General features: G+C 48.6%; 1 protein-coding gene across 1 annotated transcript; it reads right to left on the reverse strand.

The window, feature by feature from the left end:
- Positions 1–3,583: 3,583 nt before the first annotated feature.
- Positions 3,584–22,679, reverse strand: LOC125535124 (chalcone synthase 2-like). The gene is made up of 2 exons (XM_087542750.1): positions 22,480–22,679; positions 3,584–4,397 (listed from the first exon to the last, which is right to left on the reverse strand). The coding sequence occupies exons 1-2, from the start codon at positions 22,632–22,634 to the stop codon at positions 3,584–3,586; spliced, it is 969 nt and encodes a 322-aa protein (XP_087398876.1). The 5' UTR covers positions 22,635–22,679.
- Between the last annotated feature and the right edge of the window lie 471 nt (positions 22,680–23,150).

Genomic DNA, 23,150 nt, shown 5'->3' on the forward strand with positions numbered 1-23,150 from the left:
GAAGACATACAACTATAAAAGAATAAAGGAAGTAATTAGGCACATCAAGTGAATCGTCCTAGTTGGTTATAGCTGGTGGAAGTAATCCAAGAGGTTCGGAGTTTAAATTCTACTTCATTCACTTATTTTTAAAAGGTTATAAAAAGAAAAATAAATAAATGGGCGAGGCCCAGGACGGAGGCGGTGTGCGCGCTGGTTTGTGTGACGCTACTTAGGGCATCTCCAGCCGTTCGGCCCCCCAGGACGCCTAAAAATCGCCCCCTGGGGCGTGCCGGCGCTAAACCGCGCACTGAGGGCGTGATGCCCCCAGTCGCGGCGCCCCACGGTTTTTTAAAAAATTCAAATACGGCGCAAACACGACTGAAATTTAAGCAAACATCGGCGAGTTCGTTCAAACTTAAACATATTTTACAAAAAAAGAAAAAAAAAACTTCGGCGGGCTACCACCGCCGTCCCCCTCGCCGCCCGCCTCACCGCCCGCCCACGCGGTTTACATGCCGAGGAGGCGGTAGAACCGCGTGTAGTCGCCGCCGTCGTCGTCGTCGTCGTCGTCGCCGCCGCCGCCCCCGCCTGCGCCTCTGTCGCCCCTGCTGCATCCCTCCCCCGGTTGGCGCGGCGGGTTGGACGGTCCGGGGGCGTCGTCGTCGTCGTCGTCGTCGCTGTCGAGGACCACGACGCCGTGCTCGTCCTCGCGCCCACGCTTGCGGGCGGCGATCTCCTCCAGGGTCCGGCGCTGCCGGACCATCTCGTCGCGGAGGTAGTCGTCCCGCGCCCAGCGCAGGGCGTCCTCGTCGGAGATGCCGCGCCGGGCTATCTCCTCGTACTCCGCGGGGAGGCCGTGCTCCGGCTTGGGCTTGACGAGGACGAAGCGGCCGGTGGGTGGGGAGGCGTTGGCGCCGCCGATGCGGACGCCGGAGCTGCGCGTGCGGGCACTGACCGGCGTGTCCTGGGGCTCCGTCTTGACGGGGCGGAGGCAGGGCGAGCCGCCGGACGACGAGGAGGACCCCCCGGTCTCCATGCGCCTCGGGGTCCAGGAGCTTCCCCGGCGGCGTGAGAAGGACGGGGGATCGGGGTACTCGAGGGGCGGCGTGTTGCCGCCCTCGATGTACTCGGGGACGGCCTCCAACGTGCGCCCGGGCACGCCCCACCACCGGCGTCGGCCGTTGGAGTTGAGCCTGCCGGAGGGCTCGACGCCGTTGGTGGCCTCGAGGTACTCGGCGTGACGGCGGTGGAAGTTGGACTCCCAGAGCGGGCTGTCGGGGACGTACCGTGGCCCCTCCCTCGCCGGCCGCGGTAGGGACGCGCGGATGCGTGTGATCTCCGCACGCCGCCCCGCCCCGGTGGGTGGTGGTGGCACCGGCACGCCGCCGGCGCTGATCCTCCACGCGTCGGGCACCCGCATGTCCGGCGAGACCGGGTACCCAGCCTCGTAAAGGAGGCGAGCCTCGTCTTCGTGGAGATGGCGGCGGCCGAAGCCGTTCGCCGCCGCGCCGTCACCAGGGAAGCGCTCGGCCATGGGTGGAGACGGCGAGAGAGAGGAGAGGGAGAAACGACGGCGAGAGAGAAGAGAGGGAGGAACGACGACGGCGAGAGAGTGTGGTCGCCGAGCACGCTGGTGCGCGTCTTATATAGGCCGAGATGCCGCCCGTATGCGTGGCCGCCGTGTTACGCGTGGCGGGCGAGGGAGGGCGAGGGACGCGCGTCGTCCGACCTTCACTGCGCCGCCCGTGAGGTATCAATGGTGCAGGCTGACCGGCGCGGCAGCTTTGGCATTGATTCTCCGCGGGAAACGAGGCGATGAGGACGACGAAGGGGCGAGAAGAGAGCCGTGTCGCTGACGCGGCGGGTCCGCGGCTTTTTCGCGCCAAAAAGGTTCGCCCGGCGTTTTCGGGCGCCCCCAGCGCGCCGGGTTCGGCCTGGGTCCGCCGGCGCTGTTTTCGGTCCAAACCGGCGAAAATCAGGCTCCTGAGGCACGACTGGACCGATTTTTCGGCGCCGGCGCAAGAAAAACGCTTGGGAAGATTTTCCTGGGGGCGCGGCTGGAGATGCCCTTATGTACGGGAGCTTCAGGTGCCGAAAGGAGTTGCCGGCGCTCACTAGATCTGGGCATGGGGTTGCCGGCGTTCGCTAGATCCGGTACGCAAGCTCACGAGCCCCTTAAAAAACACTCGCTTGCTTGAGGTTGTTTATTTGTTCGCTATATCCTGCTGTACATTTTGTTAAAAAAAGCTCATTAAGCAAGAGGAACGACTTTAATTACAAGTTGACTTTTAAATGGTTGCCCGTTGACTTTTAGACATTTTTTAAATGAATAATTAGTTTTGCAAGAAAGTTCACAATTTTTTTTCCAAAAGTTCACTGGATTTTAAGAAATCTCATTGATAAAAAAAGTTGACAAAAACTTCATCAATTTTGAAACACAGTTCACAAATCCGAAATAAATTTAATTGATTTTGAAAAAAGTTCATCAAAACTTCGCAAAAAAGTTCACAATTTTTAAAAAAGTTGATCAATTTTGAAGAAAAGTTCAATGATTTTAAATAAAAGTTCACAAATTTGAATAAAGTTCAATGATTTAGAAACAAAGTTCATAAAATTTATAAAAATGTCAACAATTTTTTTAAAAAATCACCAATTTGCAAAATAGTTCACGAATTTGTAAAAAAACCTCATCAATTTTGGGGAAAAAGTTCACCGATTTTGAAGAAAAATTCATCAATCAGAATTGTTTTCGTCATTTTTGAAAAAAATCATAAATTTTTAAAAGTTCAGGCATTTAAGAAAGAAAAAAGGAAACAAAAAAGAAAGAGAAAAAACAAACAGAAAATATTGCGCTTTTCCAGTGTTCTATTTTAAGAATAAAAAGACATAACTAGCACTGGGTGTGTTTCCCAATTGGTCAGTGTGGTTTCCTAATTCCTGAAGGCTGAAGGACTGTTCTTTGAATCCTAGAAGAAGGAAAAGGATGAATGGGCAAGCCCAGAGGGTGTGCTTGCGGTTTTAAAAATAAAAAATGATGAATGGGCCGGCCTAGCGCGGGTGTGTCCGTTCATGTACAACGTATACATATATGGCGGGCATTTCTAAAAAAACACATATGGCAGGCGAAGAGTTTATAAAGTATAACTATCATGCCTTTACTTGTGAAGATGTATAGGCTAATCTGAGCGTCTTTGTGTTTACAGGGGGAGGGGGTACCGAAGCAGAAGTGAGTCAACAACTTCCTATGAGGAACTACGAAACTCAATCACTTGGTGCTGTTACCCAATGGTTTTTTTCTGAGGTCTATGCTGTAGGGGTAGTCAAATTGGATAGTGATTGATTTCGAGGTTTCATCGTAAACCTAATTGGTTACTTTTATTTAGGCAAATCAATAGTTCAAACCACCAGGATCTCAACAAGAAATAGGGTATCCGTAGCACAGAGGAAAGAAACGCTATGGCCTAGGTGGCACGGCAAAGCACACCAACACCTCTAGTACAAACCACATACGGTAAATACAAAGCAAACTTGTGTTTAGCAGCAGCAGTAGTAGACTTCGCCATGATGAAGATAAATGCTGGACTAGCGATCATTTGCTGCCCTAGGCAGTGATGGGGACGCTATGGAGGACGACCGTCTCCACGGTGAGTCCGGGGCCAAAGCCGAAGAGAATGCCCCAGTCCATTCCCTCGCCGGTTGTGGTGTGGCCATCCTCAGTGGAGCGTTTGCGCATTTCGTCCATGATGAAGAGTACACAGGCGCTTGACATGTTGCCATATTCGGAAAGGACATGCCTGGTGGCGCGCATCCGTTCCTTGTTCAGCTTTACCTTTGCCTCGACCATGTCAAGGATTGCTAGCCCGCCAGGGTGCGCTACCCAAAAGATGGAGTTCCAATCGTCGATGCCCAATGGCTTGAAGGCGTCCTCCAGGGCACGCTCGATGTTCTTGGAGATGAGGCCAGACACATCCTTGAGGAGGTGGAAGGTGAGGCCGACCTCCCGGAGGTCGCCGTCGATGGCGCTCTCTGAGTCGGGCAAAATCGTATGGCTCGCAGACACCAGCTGGAACAGGGGGCGCTCGACGGACACATCGGGGTCTGCGCCGATGATCACCGCGGCGACACCGTCGCCGAAGAGCGCCTGACCTACCAGTGAGTCGAGGTGGGACTCGTGCGGGCCGCGGAAGGTCACCGCGGTGATCTCGGAGCAGACCACCAGCACACGTGCGCCACGGTTGTTCTCAGCAAGGTCTTTGGCGAGGCGAAGCACCGTGCCGCCAGCGAAGCAGCCCTGCTGATACATCATGAGGCGCTTAATGGACGGGCGTAGACCGAGCATCTTGGTCAGCTGGTAGTCGGCGCCCGGCATGTCCACACCGGAGGTGGTGCAGAAGACAAGGTGGGTTGTTCGATCACTTGCCTCTCTAATTTCTCTCGAGAGTGATCTGGTAGTCCGTAGGGGGTTGGGTGCACCAACGGTAAGCGTGATTGGTTAGGAAAACCCCTTAATTTCAACAAGAAATTGATATCGTTAAGCAAGTCTACCCCCTCTTCGCTCTGGCGACCGCGACTCCACCCCACCCACCCAACCTCGCCGCTGACTCCCCCGCGACGGCGAGCCTCCCTGCCCCACACCCCGCCCCCATGCCGAGAGTCGACAGATCTACATGCTCGCCTCCTCGCCCGGGCTCGACAATCCCATACATGCCTCCCCCTTCGTGTACCGGGCCTTCCCGGAGATGCTGCGCCCGATTGGGTCGGTGTCGCCGGAGAAGCTGCGGGCGACAAGGATGCGGAGGTGGACGAAGCGAGCCACACGGATCCGCGACGACGCATCCTCATATCTCCTGTGCGTGAAGGAGTGGAGGGCACTGCAGCAAAAAGCGGAGGCGGAGCCAGAACCGGAGATGAAGGTATGGGCATCATGGGGGATCGAGAACTTTGGTGCTTGCGCAGATCACGAGCTCCTCAATTTGGCGCGGAGGATCTATTTCGATGGCAATTGGGACGAGAAGAGGAGGATGCCACACCCGACCGCATCCCCAAAGGACTACGTCAATTGGGCGTGGGCAGAGGCGAGGAGCACAGATCCATAGCGGCGAGCAAGATGGGAATGCATCGAGGGGAAGATGCCGTCGGCGCCGCCCTCGAATTTGGAAGAGTTCGACCCCTGGCCATACCTCTCCCCTGCCTCGGCCATGGATTGAAAGTTGAGGAATCCTGCAACAGTGGCGAAATTGGACCCATGTGTCACGAGTGGACAAGGCAATTTTGGCTGGATGCAGAGATTGCACAATTTCAGGATATGGATTACGGACGGAGCTTGCAGAGGGCATGGAAGAGGCATCCCGAGCTTACTCTGCCTACCACTCTGGTCATGAATGTGCGAGAAGGAACACCAGAAATGGCGACAGAAGAGCTGCTGGTTGTGAATCTCACCAACAAACTGAAGAGAGAGTTGAGGCTGCCCAGGAGGGGTGCAGAATCAACCCAGAAGATTGTGACTCGCATCCTGATGCATGAGGAGGAGACAGAGCTTTCTCTGATCATGCCGAATCAAGCCACCCAGCCATCGGAGGTGATCGCATGGGCGCTGGCAGCAAGGACCACAGGATTCAGGGAAAGAAGGATATGATGGAAAACATTCTTTCGAGCTCATTCGCAGGAGAGTCTGGATCTGATGGAGACGCTGCTGAACTCCAACCAATGAAGGGGGTGGAAGTTTCTGAAGAAACAGAAGCCATGTTGGTTATGGAGCTTATTGGAGGATTCAGAGTGGTTCAGAGGAGGATGAGCGCCAAAAGAGTGTACAAAAACTTGGGGGAAAAGCGTCCAGATCACCAGCTTGCTTTCCAGCTTGCCATCGTGACGAAGCGGAGCTCAGGTACAGTCAGCTGTGGACTGATATAAAAAGCGGGGATGGGGGGGACGAGTTTAGGGTTTCCACTACCCCTCCTCCCCACCCAACGTCGCCGCCGCCCCGTCCTCACCAAGCCAAGCTGGGGCCGTTGCAGATCCCATCATGGAGGGAGGGAGAGGCCGTGGCCGTAGAAGAAGCAAGGGGGTAAGGGGAGAGAACCCCAACGGTTGGCAACAGGAGCAGATGACCTCGGGTATGGGGGCAGATGTGGGGCAGCCGCCGTTCTTCGGCTTCGGCTATCAAGGGCCACCCCCGCATGGGCTTTCTTGGGTCAATTTCATGGCCAATTCCTGCAGCAGTCTTGGAGGGGCGTGCAGCAACAGTGGTACGGCCCGCCCCAGCAGCAGATGCAAGGGCAAGTAGGAGTGCAGTCCTCGGACCCTGGCAACAATCAAGGAGGGAGCTCTCAGCAGAGCAAGAACCAAGGGAAAATTCAACAGAAGAAGAAACATGATATAGCTCAGAAACAGCAGATCAACCCAGGCTTGATGTCTTATTCAAATGTCACTTGCTATAATTGTGGAGATCCTGGACACCACAAAGACAAGTGCACCAAGCCAAAAGGGTGCTTCATCTGCAAGATGGTCAGTCACAAGGTTGAAGATTGCCCCACCAGGAGAAGACCCCATTCAGCTGCCAAGTATGTGGGTGGTGCTGCACAGGGACTGGGCTTGTACCACTTGGATATGCCAGATGTCAATGACCAGCACCAGGGTTTGCTCAAGAATGTTGGAATTGTCTTTGTGGAGCAAGGAGAGGTTACTAAGCATGAACTAGCTAAAGAGTTTGCTAGCATTTACAAAAATAACTGGCCATGGGCCATCAACAAGCTGGATTAATGGACCTTTTTGGTCAAGTTTCCCCCAGAAATTGATGTGGAACAAGTGGCTGGGTACCCCTGCTTTGGTCTGACAAAGGAGAACACCATTGTCAAAGTGGAAACCTGGTTGGGAGATATCACAGCAAAGGAGGAACTTCAAGAAGTCTGGCTGAAACTTAGGAAGATGAATCCTAAATGGTGTGAATGGACAATCCTTGATCAGATGACATCTACGTTCGGGGTCCTACTGGATGTTGACTGGCAGCACAACTTCCAGAGCTTCTATGAAACAATAAGAGTTAAGATATCTTGCAAAGATCATAGGAGAATTCCACTTGAGAGAGTTTTTGGGATCCAGTGGAAGCTTTATAAGATCCAAGTTGAGGTAGAACCACCCCAGGCAGATGTAGAGGTGGTGATACAAGAGCCTCCAAAAGCCAATAGCTCTGTCTCTATGGACACTAATAAAGGGAGTGAAGGGGAGATTGAGGGCACAGAGATGCAAAAAAATGCCAAGTCTGGGGCTGGCAGCAACTCTAATGCTGACACTAATAAAGGGAGTGAAGGGGAGACTGAGGGCACAGAGATGCAAAAAAATGCCAAGTCTGGGGCTGGCAGCAATCTAATGCTGGGAGTGGGAAAAGTGACAAAAGCTATACCCACAACCAGCTGACTGCAACACTGAGCCTCCCACACCCACCTCTCTCTTGAAGGCACATGCTCCAGAAAATCTGCAACAAGTCAAAAGGAATGCACTAAGCTATTTCATGAGCAACAGTGATGACAATGTGGATGGCTTTGAAGGAAATATGCCCTAGAGGCAATAATAAAGTTATTATTTATTTCCTTATATCATGATAAATGTTTATTATTCATGCTAGAATTGTATTAACCGGAAACATAATACATGTGTGAATACATAGACAAACAGAGTGTCACTAGTATGCCTCTACTTGACTAGCTCGTTAATCAAAGATGGTTATGTTTCCTAACCATGGACAAAGAGTTGTTATTTGATTAACGGGATCACATCATTAGGTGAATGATCTGATTGACATGACCCATTCCATTAGCTTAGCACCCGATCGTTTAGTATGTTGCTATTGCTTTCTTCATGACTTATACATGTTCCTATGACTATGAGATTATGCAACTCCCGTTTGCCGGAGGAACACTTTGTGTGCCACCAAACGTCACAACGTAAATGGGTGATTATAAAGGTGCTCTACAGGTGTCTCCAAAGGTAGATGTTGGGTTGGCGTATTTCGAGATTAGGATTTGTCACTCCGATTGTCGGAGAGGTATCTCTGGGCCCTCTCGGTAATGCACATCACATAAGCCTTGCAAGCATTACAACTAATGAGTTAGTTGCGAGATGATGCATTATAGAACGAGTAAAGAGACTTGCCGGTAACGAGATTGAACTAGGTATGAGATACCGACGATCGAATCTCGGACAAGTAACATACCGATGACAAAGGGAACAACGTATGTTGTTATGCGGTCTGACCGATAAAGATCTTCGTAGAATATGTAGGAGCCAATATGGGCATCCAGGTCCCGCTATTGGTTATTGACCAGATAGGTCTCGGTCATGTCTACATAGTTCTCGAACCCGTAGGGTCCGCACGCTTAACGTTCGTTGACGATATAGTACTATGTGAGTTATATATGTTGGTGACCGAATGTTGTTCGGAGTCCGAGATGAGATCACGGACATGACGAGGAACTCCGGAATGGTCCGGAGATAAAGTTTGATATATGTGATAATAGTGTTTGGTCACCGGAAGGGTTCCGGAAATCACCGGAAGGGGTTCCGGATGTTTCCCGAAATGTTTGGGTACGAGAACACTTTATTTGGGCCAAAGGGGAAAGCCCACAAGGTTTTTGGAAAGCGCAAAAGGAAGTTTTGCGGAGTCCAGGGGCCAGACGCCAGGGTCCCTGGCATCTGGGTCCAGACGCCGGGAACCCTGGCGTCTGGCCCTGGAGTCCGAGAAGGACTCTTGCCTTTCGGGTGAAAACGACTTTGTGGAGGCTTTTTCTCCAAGTTTCGACCCCAGGGCTCAACATATAAATAGAGGGGCAGGGCTAGCACCAAAGACACATCAAGAAACACCAAGCCGTGTGCCGGCAACCCCGTCTCCTCTAGTTTATCCTCTGTCATAGTTTTCGTAGTGCTTAGGCGAAGCCCTGCGGAGATTGTTCTTCACCAACACCGTCACCACGCCGTCGTGCTGCCGGAACTCATCTACTACCTCGCCCCTCTTGCTGGATCGAGAAGGCGAGGACGTCACCGAGCCGAACCTGTGCAGAACTCGGAGGTGCCGTGCTTTCGGTACTTGGATCGGTCGGACGTGAAGACGTACGACTATATCAACCGCGTTGATATAACGCTTCCGCGAACGGTCTATGAGGGTACGTAGACAACACTCTCCCCTCTCGTTGCTATGCATCACCATGATCTTGCGTGTGCGTAGAATTTTTTTGAATTTACTACGTTCCCCAACAGTGGTATCAGAGCCTAGGTTTTATATGTTGATGTTATATGCATGAGTAGAACACAAGTGAGTTGTGGGCGATATAAGTCATACTGCTTACCAGCATGTCATACTTTGGTTCGGCGGTATTGTTGGACGAAGCGGCCCGGACCGACATTACGCGTACGCTTACGCGAGACCGGTTCTCCCGACGTGCTTTGCACAAAGGTGGCTAGCGGGTGACAGTTTCTCCAACTTTAGTTGAACCGAGTGTGGCTATGCCCGGTCCTTGCGAATGTTAAAACAACACCAACTTGACAAACTATCGTTGTGGTTTTGATGCGTAGGTAAGATTGTTTCTTGCTTAAGCCCGTAGCAGCCACGTAAGACATGCAACAACAAAGTAGAGGACGTCTAACTTGTTTTTGCAGGGCATGTTGTGATGTGATATGGTCAAGACATGATGCTAAATTTTATTGTATGAGATGATCATGTTTTGTAACCGAGTTATCGGCAACTGGCAGGAGCCATATGGTTGTCGCTTTATTGTATGCAATGCAATCGCGCTGTAATGCTTTACTTTATCACTAAGCGGTAGCGATAGTCGTGGAAGCATAAGATTGGCGAGACGACAACGATGCTACGATGGAGATCAAGGTGTCGCGCCGGTGACGATGGTGATCATGACGGTGCTTCGAAGATGGAGATCACAAGCACAAGATGATGATGGCCATATCATATCACTTATATTGATTGCATGTGATGTTTATCTTTTATACATCTTATCTTGCTTTGATTGACGGTAGCATTATAAGATGATCTCTCACTAAATTATCAAGAAGTGTTCTCCATGAGTATGCACCGTTGCGAAAGTTCTTCGTGCTGAGACACCACATGATGATCGGGTGTGATAGGCTCTACGTTCAAATACAACGGGTGCAAAACAGTTGCACACGCGGAATACTCAGGTTATACTTGACGAGCCAAGCATATACAGATATGGTCTCGGAACACGGAGACCGAAAGGTCGAGCGTGAATCATATAGTAGATATGATCAACATAGTGATGTTCACCAATGAAACTACTCCATCTCACGTGATGATCGGACATGGTTTAGTTAATTTGGATCACATAATCACTTAGAGGATTAGAGGGATGTCTATCTAAGTGGGAGTTCTTAAGTAATATGATTAATTGAACTTTAATTTATCATGAACTTAGTCCTGGTAGTATTAGCATATCTATGTTGTGGATCAATAGCTCGCGTTGTTGCTTTCATATGTTTATTTTGATATGTTCCTAAGAAATTTGTGTTGAAAAATGTTAGTAGCAATGATGCGGATTGGATCCGTGATCTGAGGTTTATCCTCATTGCTGCACAGAAGAATTATGTCCTTGATGCACCGCTAGGTGACGGGCCTATTGCAGGAGCAGATGCAGACGTTATGAACGTTTGGCTAGCTCAATATGATGACTACTTGATAGTTTAGTGCACCATGCTTAACAGCTTAGAATCGGGACTTCAAAGACGTTTTGAACGTCATGGACCATATGAGATGTTCCAGGAGTTGAAGTTAATATTTCAAGCAAATACCCGAGTTGAGAGATATGAAGTCTCCAACAAGTTCTATAGCTAAAAGATGGAGGAGAATCGCTCAACTAGTGAGCATGTGCTCAGATTGTCTGGGTACTACAATCGCTTGAATCAAGTGGAAGTTAATCTTCCAGATAAAATAGTGATTGACTGAATTCTCTAGTCACCATCACCAAGTTAGTAGAACTTCGTGATGAACTATAATATGCAAGGGATGACAAAAGTAATTCCCAAGCTCTTCGTGATGCTAAAATCGACGAAGGTAGAAATCAAGAAAAACATCAAGTGTTGATGGTTAACAAGACCACTAGTTTCAAGAAAAGGGCAAAGGGAAGAAGGGGAACTTCAAGAAGAACAACAAGCAAGTTGCTGCTCAAGTGAAGAAGCCCAAGTCTGGTCCTAAGCCTGAGACTAAGTGCTTCTACTGCAAAGGGACTGGTCACTGGAAGCAGAACTGCCCCAAGTATTTGGCGGATAAGAAGGATGGCAAAGTGAACATAAGTATATTTGATATACATGTTATTGGTGTGTACTTTACTAGTGTTTATAGCAACCCCTCAGTATTTGATACTAGTTCAGTTGCTAAGATTAGTAACTCGAAACGGGAGTTGCAGAATAAACAGAGACTAGTTAAGGGTGAAGTGACGATGTGTGTTGGAAGTGGTTCCAAGATTGATATGATCATCATCGCACACTCCCTATAATTTCGGGATTAGTGTTGAACCTAAATAAGTGTTATTTGGTGTTTGCGTTGAGCATGAATATGATTTTATCATGTTTATTGTAATACGGTTGTTCATTTAAGTAAGAGAATAAATTGTTGTTCTGTTTACATGAATAAAACCTTATATGGTCATACACCCAATGAAACAAGTTCGTTGGATCTCGATCGTAGTGATACACATATTCATAATATTGAAACCAAAAGATGCAAAGTTAATAATGATAGTGCAACTTATTTGTGGCACTGCCGTTTAAAGTCATATTGGTGTAAAGCGCATGAAGAAACTCCATACTGATGGGCTTTTGGAATCACTTGATTATGAATCACTTGATGCTTGCAAACCATGCCTTATGGGCAAGATGACTAAAACGACGTTCTCCGGAACAATGAAGCAAGCAACAGATTTGTAGGAAATCATACATACTGATGTATGTGGTCCGATGAATATTAAGGCTTGCAGCAGGTATCATTATTTTCTGACCTTCACAGATGATTTGAGCAGATATGGGGATATCTACTTGATGAAACATAAATCTGAAACATTTGAACAGTTCAAAGAATTTCAGAGTGAAGTGGAAAATCATCGTGACAAGAAAATAAAAAGTTTCTACGATATGATCGCAGAGGTAAAATATTTGAGTTACGAGTTTGGCCTTCAATTAAAACAATGTGAAATAGTTTCACTACTCACGCCACCTGGAACACCATAGTGTAATGGTGTGTCCGAATGTCATAACCGTACTTTATTAGATATACTGCGATCTATGATGTCTCTTACCGATCTACCACTATCGTTTTGGGGTTATGCATTAGAGACAGCTGCATTCACGTTAAATAGGGCACCATCTAAATCCGTTGAGACGACACCGTGTGAACTATGGTTTGCCAAGAAACCTAAGCTGTCGTTTCTTAAAGTTTGGAGTTGCGATGCTTATGTGAAAAAGTTTCATCTCGATAAGCTCAAACTCAAATCGGAGAAATATGTCTTCATAGGATACCCAAAGGAGACAGTTGGGTACACCTTCTATCACAGATCCGAAGGCAAGACATTCGTTGCTAAGAATGAATCCTTTCTAGAGAAGGAGTTTCTCTCGGAAGTGAGTGGGAGGAAAGTAGAACTTGATGAGGTAACCGTACCTGCTCCCTTATTGGAAAGTAGTACATCACAGAAACCTGTTTCTGTGACTCCTACACCAATTAGTGAGGAAGCTAATGATAATGATCATGAAACTTCGGATCAAGTTACTACCGAATCTCGTAGGTAAACCAGAGTGAGATCCGCACCAGAGTGGTACGGTAATCCTGTTCTGGAGGGTATGTTACTAGACCATGACGGATCTATGAACTATGAAGAAGCGATGGTGAGCCAGATTCCGCGAAATGGTTTGAGGCCGTGAAATCTGAGATGGGATCCATATATGAGAACAAAGTGTGGACTTTGGTTGACTTGCCCGATGACCGGCAAGCCATAGAAAATAAATGGATCTTCAAGAGGAAGACGGACGTTGATAGTAGTGTTACTATCTACAAAGCTAGAATTGTCGCAAAAGGTTTTCGACAAGTTCAAGGTGTTGACTACGATGAGAGTTTCTCTCTCGTATCTATTCTTAAGTCTGTCCGAATCATGTTAGCAATTGCCGCATTTTATGAAATGTGGCAAATGGATAAACAAAACTGCATTCCTTAATGAATTTATTAAAGAAGAGTTGTATATGATGCAACCAGAAGGTTTTGTCAATCCTAAAGGTGCTAACAAAATATGCAAGCTCCAGCGATCCATCTATGGACTGGTGCAAGCATCTCAGAGTTGGAATATATGTTTTGATAAGTTGATCAAAGCATATAGTTTTATACAGACTTGCAGTGAAGCCTGTATTTACAAGAAAGTGAGTGGGAGCACTACAACATTTCTGATAAGTATATGTGAAAGACATATTGTTGATCGGAGATAATGTAGAATTATTCTACAAAGCATAAAGGAATATTTGAAAGGAGTTTTTCAAAGAAAGACCTCGGTGAAGCTACTTACATATTGAGCATCAAGATCTATAGAGATAGATCAAGACGCTTGATAAGTTTTTTCAATAAGTACATACCTTGATAAGATTTTGAAGTAGTTCAAAATGGAACAGTCAAAGAAGGAGTTCTTGCCTGTGTTGCAAGGTGTGAAGTTGAGTAAGACTCAAAACCCGACCACGGCAGAAGATAGAGAGAGAATGAAAGTCATTCCCTATGCCTCAGCCATATGTTCTATAAAGTATGCCATGCTGTGTACCAGATCTATTGTATACCCTACACTGATTTTGGCAAGGGAAGTACAATAGTGATCTAGAAGTAGATCACTGGACAGCGGTCAAAATTATCCTTAGTGGAATAAGGATATGTTTCTCGATTATGGAGGTGACAAAAAGGTTTGCCGTAAAGGGTTACGTCGATGCAAGTTTTGACACTGATCTGGATGACTCTAAGTCTCAATCTAGATACATATTGAAAGTGGGAGCAATTAGTTAGAGTAGCTCCGTGCAGAGCATTGTTGACATAGAAATTTGCAAAATACTTACGGATTTGAATGTGACAGACCCGTTGACTAAAATTATCTCACAAGCAAAACATGATCACACCTTAGTACTCTTTGGGTGTTAATCACATAGTGATGTGAACTAGATTACTGACTCTAGTAAACCCTTTGGGTGTTGATCACATATCGATGTGAACTATGGGTGTTAATCACATGGTGATGTGAACTATTGCTGTTAAATCACATGGCGATGTGAACTAGATTATTGACTCTAGTGCAAGTGGGAGACTGAAGGAAATATGCCCTAGAGGCAATAATAAAGTTATTATTTATTTCCTTATATCATGATAAATGTTTATTATTCATGCTAGAATTGTATTAACCGGAAACATAATACATGTGTGAATACATAGACAAACAGAGTGTCACTAGTATGCCTCTACTTGACTAGCTCGTTAATCAAAGATGGTTATGTTTCCTAACCATGGACAAAGAGTTGTTATTTGATTAACGGGATCACATCATTAGGTGAATGATTTGATTGACATGACCCATTCCATTAGCTTAGCACCCGATCGTTTAGTATGTTGCTATTGCTTTCTTCATGACTTATACATGTTCCTATGACTATGAGATTATGCAACTCCCGTTTGCCGGAGGAACACTTTGTGTGCCACCAAACGTCACAACGTAAATGGGTGATTATAAAGGTGCTCTACAGGTGTCTCCAAAGGTAGATGTTGGGTTGGCGTATTTCGAGATTAGGATTTGTCACTCCGATTGTCGGAGAGGTATCTCTGGGCCCTCTCGGTAATGCACATCACATAAGCCTTGCAAGCATTACAACTAATGAGTTAGTTGCGAGATGATGCATTACAGAACGAGTAAAGAGACTTGCCGGTAACGAGATTGAACTAGGTATGAGATACCGACGATCGAATCTCGGACAAGTAACATACCGATGACAAAGGGAACAACGTATGTTGTTATGCGGTCTGACCGATAAAGATCTTCGTAGAATATGTAGGAGCCAATATGGGCATCCAGGTCCCGCTATTGGTTATTGACCAGATAGGTCTCGGTCATGTCTACATAGTTCTCGAACCCGTAGGGTCCGCACGCTTAACGTTCGTTGACGATATAGTACTATGTGAGTTATATATGTTGGTAACCGAATGTTGTTCGGAGTCCGAGATGAGATCACGGACATGACGAGGAACTCCGGAATGGTCCGGAGATAAAGTTTGATATATGTGATAATAGTGTTTGGTCACCGGAAGGGTTCCGGAAATCACCGGAAGGGGTTCCAGATGTTTCCCGAAATGTTTGGGTACGAGAACACTTTATTTGGGCCAAAGGGGAAAGCCCACAAGGTTTTTGGAAAGCGCAAAAGGAAGTTTTGCGGAGTCCAGGGGCCAGACGCCAGGGTCCCTGGCGTCTGGGTCCAGACGCCGGGAACCCTGGCGTCTGGCCCTGGAGTCCGAGAAGGACTCTTGCCTTTCGGGTGAAACCGACTTTGTGGAGGCTTTTTCTCCAAGTTTCGACCCCAGGGCTCAACATATAAATAGAGGGGCAGGGCTAGCACCAAAGACACATCAAGAAACACCAAGCCGTGTGCCGGCAACCCCGTATCCTCTAGTTTATCCTCTGTCATAGTTTTCGTAGTGCTTAGGCAAAGCCCTGCGGAGATTGTTCTTCACCAACACCGTCACCACGCCGTCGTGCTGCCGGAACTCATCTACTACTTTGCCCCTCTTGCTGGATCGAGAAGGCGAGGACGTCACCGAGCCGAACATGTGCAGAACTCGGAGGTGCCGTGCTTTCGGTACTTGGATCGGTCGGACGTGAAGACGTACGACTACATCAACCGCGTTGATATAACGCTTCAGCGAACGGTCTACGAGGGTACGTAGAGAACACTCTCCCCTCTCGTTGCTATGCATCACCATGATCTTGCGTGTGCGTAGGAAATTTTTGAATTTACTACGTTCCCCAACAGGCTTTAGCTTGCTAAGGGAAATGGAGGGGTGGAACAATGAGGACATAGACACAGAGGATGAATGGGATGAACTGCAAGAGGAGATCCAGAACAAGGAGCCCCTGAGGCAGGATGGAACACTGATGAACAAGCAGTATGAGGAGGAATACCCACCCCTCCATGCCCATGGGGCTAAGAGGGCAGAGAAGTGGGGTCCCACACAGGCGCCTAGGGCCAGTACAAGAAATGTTGGGGATTCCAGAACCATACTGCAAAAGGCTCAACAGCTCAAAGAGGCTCAAGATGCAGCTCCTAAAAAAGAATAAGGTAATAAGTCCACACCTTTCTCCCTCTTCAATAACCCTCATTTTATTTCAGTAGCTTCTAAAATAGGAATTGATATAGATTCTAGAAATAAGAACATGTTCAACTTACCTCCCCCTAGCCGTTTGAATCCTGATAGGAGTGTTGATCCTGACTCAGGTTTCACCACCCCCAAAAGTATTATAGAGGATGGGGTGGAGCACAATAGTAGTTTTGACTCTGTTGGAGTGTGGAACCTAGTATGTAATCACAAATGGGGCAAGCACCCTAGGACAAAAGTTTTCCAATGAATGCTATTTTTTGGAATGTTAGGGGTATCTCTGCTCTAGGGAGGAAAACCCTTGTAGTTGATACAATTAGGAAGATACAAGCATCTGTCATTGGCTTCCAAGAAACCAAAAAGAAGAATTTTCTGATTCCTACCTTAAATCCTTGGTAGGAAGCAGGAACTTCTCCTGGCACCACCTCCCATCTAAAGGCTCTGCTGGGGGCATCCTGATGGGTGTGGATGCTGACCTTTTTGAGATCATTTCATGGTCTCATCTTGATTTTTCAGTTAGTTGTGTTCTTAAGCTGAAAAGTAAAGATGTAACCTTTAGAATTGTCACTGTTTATGGATCTCCCTATGAGGAAGGGAAGGAAGTATTTATCTCTGAGCTTCAGTCCCTGTTCATAGAGAATCCACACCCCACCCTGATTGGGGGGGATTTCAATCTAGTTATGTATGCTAGAGAAAAAAGCAATGGTGTTGTCAACCATAGGTGGTGTGACAACTTCAATGCTTGGATAGAAATTTGGAGTTTGTTGGAGATTAAGCTATCTAGTAGAAAATTCACCTGGGCTAACAACCAGGCTGACCTGATCATGTCCACAATAGGTAGGCTCTTTTGTAATACAGAGCTTGACAAGATTTTTCCACTAGCCTCCTGCATGGCTCTCCCTAGATGTGGTAGTGATCATGCTCCCATCATCTGGAATCAGGGATTGGGCAAAAGGCTAAGAGTAGTAGTTATAGGATGGAAAAATGGTGGTTGCTTAGAGAGGATTTCTCCAAGCTAGTTTCCAAGATATGGAATGAACCCACCCTTAAGGCCAACCCTTTAGACAGTTGGCAAGATAAGATGAGAAAGCTTAGGAGAGTGACCAAAGGTTGGAGCTCTAATGAAGAGGCCCAACTTAGGAGATATAAGAAAATCCTTTTAGAGGATTATGACAAGCTAGACATCAAATCTGAAACTTTAGTGCTCTCTGACTCTGAGGCAGCTAGGCTCAAATTCACACATTGTGAGCTCCAGAAAATCTGGCTCCAAGAGGAGATCAAAGCAAAGCAGAGATCTAGGGATAGGGACATTAAAGAAGGTGATAGGAATACTGAGTATTTCCATGCAGTGGCAAACCAAAGGAAGAGGAAAACAACTATCCACTCCTTGGATGGCCCCCTTGGGCCAGTCACTGACACTAAAGAAATGCTTGGGATTGCTACCAACTTCTATAAAGATCTCTTCAAGAAAGAGGATAGGGGTGGGATTCAGTTAGACCCAACCTTTTTTTTCTAATGAAGAGAAAGTTAACCCTACTGAAAATGAAGCCCTTGAGGCCCCCTTCCTAGAAGAGGAAATCAAGAAGGCTGTCTTTGAATCATATGCAGATGGTGCCCCTGGCCCAGATGGTATTCCCTTCTTTTTTATCAGCATTTTTGGGAGTTGATCAAAAAAGACCTAATAGCCATGTTTGAAGTTTTTCATCAGGGGGAGCTGGCTATTCATAGACTTAACTTTGCTATGCTGACTTTGATCCCCAAAGAAGCTGATGCTTCCAGCATGAAAAAATTTAGGCCCATTAGTTTGTTAAATTGTAGTTTCAAGATCTTCACCAAGGTCCTCACAAATAGACTATCCATGATCCTACAAAGGCTCATTGCTACTAACCAATCAGCCTTCCTTAAGGGCAGATATATCTTGGAAAGTGTGGTCACAACTCATGAGATTCTGCACTCCATCCACTCTACTAAAAGGCAAGGCCTAGTACTTAAGCTAGACTATGAAAAAGCTTTTGACAAAGTAGACTTGGAATTCCTTGAAGAGCTGCTTAGGAAGAGAGGCTTTGGAGAGAAATGGGTCCATTGGATCCTTCAAGTAACTAGGGGTGGATCAGTGGGTGTTAAGCTTAACAACACTGAGAGTGATTTTTTCCTTACAGGGAAAGGGTTAAGGCAGGGGGACCCCATTTTCCCCTGCTATTCAACCTAGTAGTTGATATTTTAACTAGGATGTTGATGAAAGCAATAAATCATCAGCTGATACAAGGGTTGTTTGCTGAGATTTGCCCTGGAGGGATAGTATGTCTCCAATATGTTGATGATACCATCTTATTCTTAGATAAAAATATAGAACATACCAGAAAACTGAAGATGGTTCTCTCCAGTTTTGAGATGATATCTGGAATGAGAATAAACTATAGTAAAAGTGAACTCATTCCAGTTCACATGGTTGCAGCTGAGGTGGGAGGGTTCCTAGAGATACTAGAATGTACTATAGGTTCCTTCCCCATTAAATACCTTGGGATCCCTTTGCACTACGATAAACTTAGGAGAGAAGATATTCAACCACTTATTGACAAGATCATGAAAAGGATTGCTGGATGGAGAGGGAAGCTTCTTTCTTACAGGGGAAGAATAATCCTCATCCAAGCATGTTTAGCTAGTATTCCTGTGTACTTGCTTTCTTTCTTTAAATTTCCTAAATGGGTAATTGAGCTTATTAATGCCCAAATGTCAAATTATCTATGGAATGATTTTGAGGGGCACAGGAAATTGTACGTAGCTAATTGGAAGATGGTCTGTATGAAGAAAGAATTTGGGGGGCTTGGCATCCCAAATCTTCATGAGGTCAACATCTGCCTCTTAGGATCTTGGGTTAGAAGATACTATGAGGGTGATGGTAAGCCCTGGAAGATGATGATAGACCAGAAATATATGAGAGGCAAAACTAATGTCTTTGCCCCTAGCACCTCCATCAATACCTCTAGGTTCTGGAAAGGAGTGAAATCCATTATCCAAACTTTGAAATTTGGGTATAGATGGAAAATAGGGATAGGAGACAAGATTAGATTTTGGGAAGATACTTGGTTTGGCACCTCCCCCCTAGCAGTACAATTCTGGCACATCTATATGATTTGCAATGAGCAAAACAAGAGTGTCAGAGATGTCTGGGATGGTGAAATACTGAAGTTGACCTTTAGAAGAAACTTTGATAGTAAGTTGATGGATCAATGGTACCAACTATTGGAGATTGCCAAAGAAATCACTTTTGATGGTGATTCTGATGCCCCGATCTAGAAACTTGAGAATAAGGGTGTCTACTCCTCTAGCTCTTTGTACCACGTGATTAACTTTAGGGCATCTCCAGCCGTTGCCCCCCCAGGAGGGGCAAAAAATCGCCCCCTGGGGGCGCACCGGCGCTAAACCGCGCACTGGGGGCGTGATGCCCCCCAGTCGCGGCCCCCACGGGTTTTAAAAATGTTTAAATTCGGTGCAAACACAACACAAACACGTTCGAGTTCATTCAAATTTAAACATATTTTACAAAAAAAAGGAAAAACTACCGCGGACTACCCCCGCCGTCTCCCTCGCCGCCCGCCTCGCCGCCCGCCCACGCGGTTCTACATGCCGAGGAGGCTGTAGAACCGCGTGTAGTCACCGCTGTCATCGTCGTCGTCGTCGCCCCGGCCGACGCCTCCGCCGTCCCTGCTGCATCCCTCCCCCGGTTGGCGCGGCGGGTTGGACGGTCCGGGGGCATCGTCGTCGTCGTCGCTGTCGAGGACCACGACGCCGTGCTCGTCCTCGCGCCCACGCTTGCGGGCGGCGATCTCCTCCAGGGCCCGGCGCTGCCGGACCATCTCGTCGCGGAGGTAGTCGTCCCGCGCCCACCGCAGGGCGTCCTCGTCGGAGAAGCCACGCCGGGCTATCTCCTCGTACTCCGCGGGGAGGTCGGGCTCCGGCTTGGGCTCGACGAGGACGAAGCGGCCGGTGGGGGAGGCGTTGTCGCCGATGCAGACGCCGGAGCGGCGGGTGCGCGTGCTGACAGGCGTGCACTGGGGCTCCGGCTTGACGGGGCGGAGGTGGAGGCAGGGGGAACCGTCGGACGAGGGGGAGGACCCCCCGGTCTCCATGCGCCTCGGGGTCCAGGAGCTTCCCCGACGCCGTGGGAAGGACGGGGGAGCGTGGTACTCGAGGCGCGGCGTGTTGCCGCCCTTGATGTACTCGAGGACGGCCTCCAACATGCGCCCGGGCACGCCCCACCACCGACACCGGCCGACGGCATTGAGCCTGCTGGAGGGCTCGACGCCGTTGGTGGCCTCGAGCTGCTCGGCGTGATGGCGGCGGAAGTAAGGCTCCCAGAGCGGGCTGTCGGGGACGTACCGTGGCCCCTCCCTCGCTGCGCGCGGCAGGGACGAGCAGATGCGTGCGATCTCTGCACGCCGCACCGCGCCGGTGGGTACCGGGGGCACCGGCACGCCGCCGGCGCTGATCCTCCATGCCCCGGGCACCCGCATGTCCTGCGGGATCGGGTACTCGGCCTCGAAAAGGAGGCGAGCCTCGTTCTCGTGAAGATGGCGGCGGCCGAAGCCATTCGCCGCCGCGCCGTCTCCTGGGAAGTGCTCGGCCATGGGTGTGATGAACTGGAGACGGCGAGAGAGAGGAGAGGGAGGAACGACGACGGCAAGAGAGTGCGAGTCGCCGAGTGTGCTGGGGCGCGTCTTATATAGGCCGAGGCGCCGCCCGTGGGCGAGCCGCCGTGAGTACGCGTGGCGGGCGAGGGAGGGCGAGGAACGCGCGTCATCCGGTCTTCACTGCGCCGCCCATGAGGCATCAATGGCGCAGGCTGACCGGCGCGGCAGCGCGGCAGCTTTGGCATTGATTTGCCGCGGGAAACGAGGCGATGAGGATGATGAAGGGGCGAGAAGAGAGCCGTGTCCCTGACGCGGCGGGCCCGCGGCTGTTTCGTGCCAAAACAGTTCGCCCTGGCGCCCCCGGGCGCCCCCCAGCGCGCCGGGTTCGGCCTGGGTCCGCCGACACTGTTTTCGGCCCAAGCCGGCGAAAATCGGGCTCCTGGGGGCGCGACTGGGCCGATTTTCGGCGCCGGCGCAAAAAAACGCCTGGGGAGGCCTTCCTGGGGGCGCGGCTGGAGATGCCCTTAGAGGGGTGCAACCCCTATTTCTGTCAGCGGTTTGGAAACTGGCAGTGCCCCCGAAGATTCATGTCTTCCTTCGGTTGTTTTCCCAAAACAAACTGATGACAAGAGACAACCTCAGAAAAGGCATATAATCAAACCACTTGATTGTGTCTTCTGCGCGGAGCAAGAAACAAACCATCATTTATTTTTTGACTGTGTTGTAGCTAAAAATATATGGTCGTTTGTCAATCTCTTTTTCCAGAAAAACTTGGGTGCAAACTTTGAAGCTGTGGCCCGACTCTGGATCTCTAATAAAAAGAATTTAGTTTTGAACGCAGTTAGTTCTGCTGTCCTTTGGTGTTTATGGAAATATAGGAACTCTATGATTTTTAATAACACCATGTGGACATCTATCAATCAGGTATGGAGAGACTGATACACAGGAAGCTCAAGTCCTGGGTGATTCTGATTCCAGAAACAAGCAAAGCCCGCGTGGAAGAGTTCTTGAGTGCGCTAGCAAGGCTACTCCAACAACCCCTGATGATATCATGTGGCTGAAGAACCCTAGACTGGATACTGGGGTATGCTGGGACAACCTCAAGATCTCCGAAGACGGCGGTTTCTCTTCTCCAGCCAAGAAGCGTGACACCGACAGCAAGATCATGGTGAACAGCCCCGTGTCCACCCTCGCAATATGCTGGTCACCCTAGGCGACCCTGGCGCCACCACTCAAGAGGAGGGGAGCGAGCGAGTCGTGTGGTGTGATCACTGGTTGACATGCGTCTTTGTTGCCTCCGGTGTGCTTTCATTTGTCCTTTGGCTCCTGTCGAGTAGGGGTGTAATTTCTCTGTTTTTAGTCCGAATGGTGAACCTTAGTTTTCAGTAGCTTTTTCGAAAAAAAGTTGTATGGTTTCATTCTGGTTAATGGAACCGGGAGGAGCCTCCTTGTTCTTCTAAAATCTTAGACCGCGGCTGGCCCCACTCCTTGATCGCCTTCTGTGCCACCGCTTTCCCGAGCTTCCGGACCTCCACGACAACAATATCCTGGCGCGCGTCCAGAGACGGCGCCATGTAGGCGCACATGTTGGGGTTGTCCTGTAGAATCTCCTCCGTTAGGTGCATGTACCTCTTCCTGATCTGCGATTTGTCACCTGAAATGAAGCATTGCTTGTTACTCCCTTTGTCTCACAATATAAGACTTTTCTGCAAGCTAGTTACAGAGAGAGTAGGTTGCATGTCTGTCGGTGTCAAAACCGGCGGATCTCGGGTAGGGGGTCCTGAACTGTGCGTGCGAGGTGGATGGTAACATGAGGCAGGGGACATGATGTTTACCCAGGTTCGGGCCCTCTCGATGGAGGTAAAACCCTACGTCCTACTTGTTTGATCTTGATGATATGAGTATTACAAGAGTTGATCTACCACGAGATCGTAGAGGCTAGCCTATGATATGATTGTATGTTGTCCTACGGACTAAACCCTCCGGTTTATATAGACACCGGATGGGGCTAGGGTTACACAAAGTCGGTTACAAGGGAGGAGATCTACATATCCGTATTGCCAAGCGTGCCTTCCACGCCAAGGAGAGTCGCATCCGGACACGGGACGAAGTCTTCAATCTTGTATCTTCATAGTCCAACA

Source organism: Triticum urartu, chromosome 2A, assembly GCF_056163025.1.
Source record: "Triticum urartu cultivar PI428250 chromosome 2A, HENAU_Tu73, whole genome shotgun sequence".
In the NCBI taxonomy this organism is placed as follows: Eukaryota; Viridiplantae; Streptophyta; class Magnoliopsida; order Poales; family Poaceae; genus Triticum; species Triticum urartu.